The 7434-nt window shown below is 30.4% G+C and overlaps 1 protein-coding gene across 1 annotated transcript; it reads left to right on the plus strand.

Annotated features, from left to right (window-relative positions):
* LOC134692928 (trafficking protein particle complex subunit 4-like) lies at positions 1 to 7434 on the plus strand. Its single transcript, XM_063553568.1, has 5 exons — positions 1 to 256; positions 1553 to 1727; positions 2983 to 3086; positions 5896 to 6022; positions 6917 to 7434. Exons 1-5 carry the CDS (start codon positions 82 to 84, stop codon positions 6987 to 6989), a joined length of 654 nt encoding a protein of 217 aa, XP_063409638.1. The 5' UTR covers positions 1 to 81; the 3' UTR covers positions 6990 to 7434.

Here is a 7434-nt window from a genome sequence, read left to right on the forward strand (position 1 = left end):
AGCATCTATTACAACAAGGATTGTTCCTGATGGCTGATTACAGAAAGCGAAAATGAGATGATGAACTGAAAATACTCAGCAATGGCAATATTTAGTGTATACATAATAAACAAGGCTGGTGGTTTAATTTACCAGTTTGACCATAACAATACCCGACCAGAATTGGAGAAAACATTTGCGTATCCTCTCAATTTAATGTTGAAAATTTATGATGATAAGGTGGTAGTTGCATTTGGTGAATGTGATGGGATAAAAGGTGATTAACACTCAACAACAGGATGTCAAACTGTAGTATTATTTTATTAATCGTTATTTATATTAATCATAGTCGTTTCAATTGTTCATACATAAATACAGACAAATCCATTGCAGGCTGCAACTTAAAGGCAGCTACTATCACAATAGTCCAAATAATTATGACGTCTTGAAAGGCTATTATATTTTTTTCTTTGACGCCTAACATCGATGTAAAGCGTCAATGAAAAAAAATATAATAGCCTTTCTAGACATCATAATTATTTGGACTACTATCACAGGGTATCAGGTCTGTTTGTGCCCAATACCTGAATACAGTCATGTTCGCACCCAAGGTACAAATATATGTTCACACTCTACACGTTCGCACCCAATTTTAATTCAAATTCCAGTTGAATAATTGGAAAATCATGATTGTTGTTTAAAATTGCTTTTACTAAATGTATTTAGCTTGGTATGAGTAAAACATTGAAGATTTTAAATAAAAAACACAAAAGATAATTGTTTTTAACAGCTTGGTCCCTTTGATCTGAAACAATGAAACAATAAAATATATCATTACACTATTATAACCAAAACATGATAAAAAATTTCAACACACAAAAAAAACGTCGTCAGAAATTTATTTTGAAACAGGTCAATGAAACAAATTTACAGGCTATTAGCAATGCTCTAACCAAAACATGATTAAGAGTTATTCAACACAAAATAAAACGTTGACAGAATCCCACTTTATTTAGCAAGGATTTTTATTTTTAACAATACACTATTCAAAACATGATTAAGATTTATTCAACACAAAAAAAAATGCTGTCTCACTTTATTTTGAGAAAATGACAACAAATATACTTAAAAGAATACACTTGCCAAAACTTGATTACAAAGTTATTAAACACAAATCCAATTCAAATTGGGCGCAAACATGTAAGGTGCAAACGGACTTAAGGTGCCAACATGTAGGGTGTGCGAATGTGAATGGGCGCGGAGGGACCCTGATTCCTATCACAGCCACAGCCGGCATTGAATTTCTTATTCCCCATTTATGGACATTATCCTTTCTGGTTCCTCCATCTGTTCCTTCGTTCATTAGTCAGTTTGTTTGGCTGTCCGTTGGTCCATCCATCCGTCTGTCTTTCCTGTTTCAGGTTCAAGTTTTTGTCTAGGTACATGTAGTTTTTTATGAAGTTGAAGTAATTTCAGGATCCCCTAGTTTTACAATTAATATCAACAACAGACAAACAAGTATTGTTATTACATGTATAACAAATCTGCACCATTCACTGTCTTCTCATTTCAGTTGGTCATTGTGTACTTGGTATAAATGGTATTACTGCTGAAGGAAGATATTTGCAGGATGGAAGAGAAATCTTAGAAGTTTTATCTACAGCAGAAAATTACCCCATTAACATCAAATTTGGGAGGCAAAAATTATCAACTAATGAAAAAATTATGTTGGCTAGCATGTTCCATTCGTAAGTATTCAATGAAAAAATTATGTTGGCTAACATGTTCCATTCGTAAGTACATTGTATTCTAGTATTTTGGTGTTACTGGTGAAGTTTGACTTACTATATCACTCTATATTATGTGCATAAACATTAGGTAGCTTAAATGGTCAAGTGAGCTGGTCTCTATGTTTTGTTTGTTTTTTGCATTTATTCTCTTAATCAGTCAGAGATATAACTCTATAGGGTTATTACAGAAAATAACTTGTGTATGTTATTACAGATACTTTTCCTTAAATTTTCTAAATCTGTTATAACATATGTTTGTTATTTGTAAAATTATTAAATCTATAGTGGACTCTAGGGAACTCTTGAGACTTTGCGCAGAAACTAAATGCATAGCCTTGATAAATAATTTTTAAATGGAATTAATACATTTTTGATTAACCATGGTTAATCAATGAGACAAGGCTATTTATAAGAATAAACTTAGCTGTGATAACAAGGCTTAGTTATTAAAGGAATGTAACTTATTATATAAGACACTTGGGAATTACTGAGAAACTTGCGCAGAACCTCATTACATGCTCTGGTCATTATTTCTTACAATAAATTAAAATACATTGTAATTAAGCATGATTTATGTCTGAGCAAATGCTTTGAAGTGATATAGAGAAGCTGTGATAACACCCTTTAGTTATTACAGGCATATTTTTTCTGTAATAACATATAGGTGTACTATTCAAAATTGGAATACTATGAATTGTTACATCTTTCAATAGTTAAGTATACATAAAGACAATAGTAATATCAATAGAACTTGTATACATTTTAACTAAACTAATGAAGTATGTTGTCCCTTTAAAACATGTAACATATGTATGTTATCACATTTCTTTGATTTTTTAGTTCACAATAACAAATGTATGTTATTTTCCTGTAATAACCCTATAGAGTTATATCCCTGACTGTTAATACTTGCTTTAAGGCTTTTCTAGATTCCTTTTGTGCCACTGACCAGTTTCAAATAGTACCAGACAAGTTGAATTAAATTATTTTTGTGCTATGTTGAATATGGTTTTGTAGTTCAATGAATTTGAAAAAATCTTTAAAAAAGGCTTTTCTCCAGCATTTAATTATAACTGTTCAAAACACGGGTTTTGTTATTTAGATCAGATTGTATAATTAATACTTATTTACAGTATCTTAAAGCCTGACTACTATGTCCTATGGCATTGAAAGCTATATAGATAATAGATTTGTTTGTTATTTATTTTTCCAGATTATTTACGATTGGTTCCCAGCTTTCTCCAGAGCCTAGATCTTCTGGTATAGAGTTATTGGAGACAGATGTATTTAAACTTCATTGCCATCAGACAATGACAGGTAATATATTGTTATATTACGGATTACAAATGTGTCGAGGTTTGTGATTGGATAACAACACAGAGATGTCAGTATATATTCAGGAACTGCCCGGTATATACAACGTTTTTATCCCCAATTGGAACCTCTAAAACGTCATCATAACCACGGTTACTATGTGACGTAGTCAAAAGCTATCTGACTGTCAGAGGCTCACAGAGGGAAAATAATGACGTGCTTCAGTCAATAATACATTTTTGATACAAAATCACGTAATTTACACTTTTAATACTTAAATTTAATGTTAAAAGTGTTATTATAAATTATAACATACACAATAAAATTATGTTCACAGCAAATTAGAAAATCCTTCACGTATGCCAAACATATCAGGTTGCTTTTTTCAACTTATATATAAATGTGTTCTGTTAAATAACATTCAGTCAGGGGTAATCCGTAATATATGTGTAATTCAGGTCTCAGACAGGGTATATACTGTGACATTCCCGGCTTAGGGCTTATATCCCCTTGCCTTCGGCTCAGGGGATATAAACTCTAAGCCGGGAATGTCACAGTATATACCCTGTCTGAGACCTGAATAACATATAATATTTATAAACTTTTGTAAATTTAAATAATCCTTTAAAAAGATATGAAATAAAGCTTTTTATTTAAAGATAATTAGTCTGTTTATATGTATATATATAAATTAGGAGATAACTGTATTGTATTTTAAGCTTGGCCTAGTAAAACATAGATTTTACTGTTGCAAATTGACGTCCACCTAGCGACGTGGAGTGGAGATGGTCCAAGGACACAGTTATCGTCCTTTGGTTTTCGTTGTCTACGAATATAGTCCCTAGTGTAAACAGTGTATAACTTGCATGTCTTATTTGATACACTTTCCCAATTTATTTCTTGATATTAAATGCATGAAATATTAAGTAGGATGGTAGGGGGATGTAATTACATGTAAAAAAAAAATGGGTGCTGAATCTTTATGTTAAGAAGTAAATTGGTCCAGTTCTAAAAGGTCAAATTTTAGCACGTCTGAAGCTGTCAAACTGAATTTTACACCCCCTTAACACAGAATTGTCAATATTTTGAGTTAGAGCTGGTAGAAGTTTCTATAATTTTGATATTATTTGTCTCACTGGTAGTACACTACACTGTAAAATCTTTTTGAGAAAGAGCAGGTGCGATTTTTTTAATTTGAATCTATTGTCTAAAAGAAATGCACTACGAAATAACTGTGTTCTCGGGCCAGATAGGTAAACGTTTTTTTGCGACAGTAAAATCAAGCTTTACGAAGGTCAAGCTTAAATTACAATACAGTTATCTCCATTCTAATGCCACATTTTAAAATAAATTTCATTTAATAAATATTTTGGCTTAAAAATTGTATAAATGAAAAAGTCATAGGAAACTGTTGCATCGTCATTGGCATCTAAACAATGTGACGTCATATATATACTCTGGATGCCAAACATGCATACTTAAAGTATTTTTACTTTTCGTACACTTCAGAATGGTTTCAATATTGTCTAAAAGAATATTTTGAGGATCAGAATGTGACTATCTTGTTTATTTTTTGAGAAATTGCATACCCCTAAAATATCAGAATTCAAAATGGTGGCTTTCTTAGTTACGGACTCCGACTGGTAGAACGTGGAATCTAACCCCTCAAAATATTTGTCAATGTTCAATGAAAATTATTGTTACAAACTAATTTCATTAGAATTATAAACAGTCATGACAGTAAGGAATTTATAATGTTATATATATTCACTGAAATTTTGACGTCAAGAGATAACAAAAAATTTAGTTTACTGCAAATTTACCAAGAAACATCACCATTTGACACATATTTATGAGTTGAAATTATTGAGTACTAACATGTATAGAAGTGTTGTTCATTAACATGGTAAAGACAAGCAAAAATTAATAATTGAGTAGGGTGCCTTGGTGGCTGAGTGATGTAAGTAGTCCAACTACTAGCCTGTCAACACTGATGTTTTGAGTACAAATCCCACATGTGGCAGCTGGTGCACATGACTCTTATCTTGATAGTCAGTTTTAATACCATGGTTGTCATTCTCTAAGTGCACTCTTGTTTCATCCACCAATAAAAAACTCACCATCATGAACTAATACAATTGTGCTGAAAGTGGGCTTAAACACCAATAAATCAATAATTATTTGATTTTCATGTGTTTAATATTTAATGGACTAAAAACTAGTAACAAAACCTTTGCAATTTCACAAAAAACATGTTGAAGGTAATTTTTTATGACATTAAAAATACACATTTATGATAAAAGATATTAGGCTTGCTTTTCATTATATTAGAAATTTAGTTTTTAGGTAAAGATCACATGAAATGCATTAAAAACCTTATAGGACTGAATTGATATCAAAATCTTCCAAGACTTATCACTACCTTTTTGATACACTAAATATAGTGCATTGCTCATAACATTCTATACATCCTATCTATGAACATTTGCAGAAATTTATCAATGTAATATATGCTCAGATATTCAAGGCACAAAATGATGTCACACATGCCTAGAAAATTACATAACTTTTGCATGGTGCAGGAATCGTAATATATGTTCTAGAAATATAAATGAAGTCATTGTTAAAGCTATCTTTAAAAATTGGAGTTACATTGTACCTTCCTATGTCTAGAATTGCTGTTAAATTAAGTACAACCAATGCAATATTAATTTTACCTCCCACTGATAAATTGAAGCAATCTTTACCCGTCATTGCTTACAAGCACTCTGATTAAACTGTTTTATTCTGATTAAATGATTTTGTTTTTCAGGAATAAAATTTATTGTGATAGCAGATCCCAGACAAACTGGTGTTGATGTGTTTATTAAAAGACTTTATGAGATTTATGCTGACTTTGCTTTAAAAAATCCATTTTATTCCTTGGATATGCCTATAAGGTAAAGAAGTTAACAGTTAGTTCTTTTCTAAAGCTAAAAGATCCTCTTTGCTACTGAGCTCTTGCATTGGTCCAACTTTGATGGATTAGTTGTTGATCTTTCAAGATATCTGTAGTTACCAAAGGTTAAATCTGTATTTAAGTTTTTTTTTGTTTTTTTTTTTATTTTGCCATGTGATTATAGACTTTCCAAATTGATTTTCCTCTGAGTTCAGTATTTTTGTGATTTTACTTTTTACATGTATGTTTCAATGCAATCTGTTCATTTGATTAGCTGAAGCAATCACAAGATATTCAAATTTCAAAATGTATTTCTCAATTTATTCAACATTCATGACAGTATGCGCTTCTTAGTACAAAGTCACAATAATGCATAGAAAAATCAAACCAAAAATGCAATTAGGTGTAATTTCATAGTTATAACAGGCTCATTTTTTATTAGAATTGAATGCTTTTTGTAATTATACGACTTGTTAAAGCGTTGATCTTGTACACATTTTGAGAATGAAGTGCTTCTGCAAAACCTTAATTATTAAATTAAATGTTTGACATATTTTATCTGTAAGGAGAGGATAAAAATATATTAAGACTCAAAGCCAATATCCAAATTTCAAAGTATCTGACTGTTTGTTATAAGTATTTAAGTAATTCTAATAATATGTCATAAGTTCTATTCTTCATTTCATAAAAAAGAAGATGCTTTCTATTTAAAAAAAATAAATGTTGTATTTCAATCAAATAGTTGAAATTATGTTTAAAAGTTCTAAGCATTCTGATGATGGGCACATTGACACAACCATATGATCCTGCATAGACATGGACATAAGGTGAACAGCATATTGTCCATTACTCTATTATATAAACTATTATATAAGCCTTTTTTTTGTCTTTTCAGATGTGACCTGTTTGATACCAATCTTCAACAAACAATAGAACAAACTGAGAGACAAGGAATAAATACTGTATAATTTTCATAATATATCATGCTTTTATTGGTTTAAATTTTGATAGATTAACTATATTTTAATTTAAAGTTGTTTTTTTTTCTTCAAAATGCCTTGAAATAGGATGAATACTGTATCAAACAGAGGTAGATATGTCGATAACACTGTTTGTCCATCCATTAAGGAAAAGGCCCCAGATAAAAACTTGTCATCCAGTTGAATGGATTAAGACCAAATATTACATAGCATTTTGTCATGATAAGAAGTAATATTTTTCCTTTGTACTTATAATAGATGTGTGGTAAAAGTTCAATACTAATATTGCTATCTAGATCTTTTGACTTTATTTTAAAAAAGTACAAACAGTGTTTAAAACTTAACTATTTCATAGTATGGGATTTGTTAAATTATGTTCTAGTTGAAGTGATAAATACATTTAATGAAAACATATCTAACTGAACCTAGATTA

Source organism: Mytilus trossulus, chromosome 12 (assembly GCF_036588685.1).
Source record: "Mytilus trossulus isolate FHL-02 chromosome 12, PNRI_Mtr1.1.1.hap1, whole genome shotgun sequence".
Lineage (NCBI taxonomy): Eukaryota > Metazoa > Mollusca > Bivalvia > Mytilida > Mytilidae > Mytilus > Mytilus trossulus.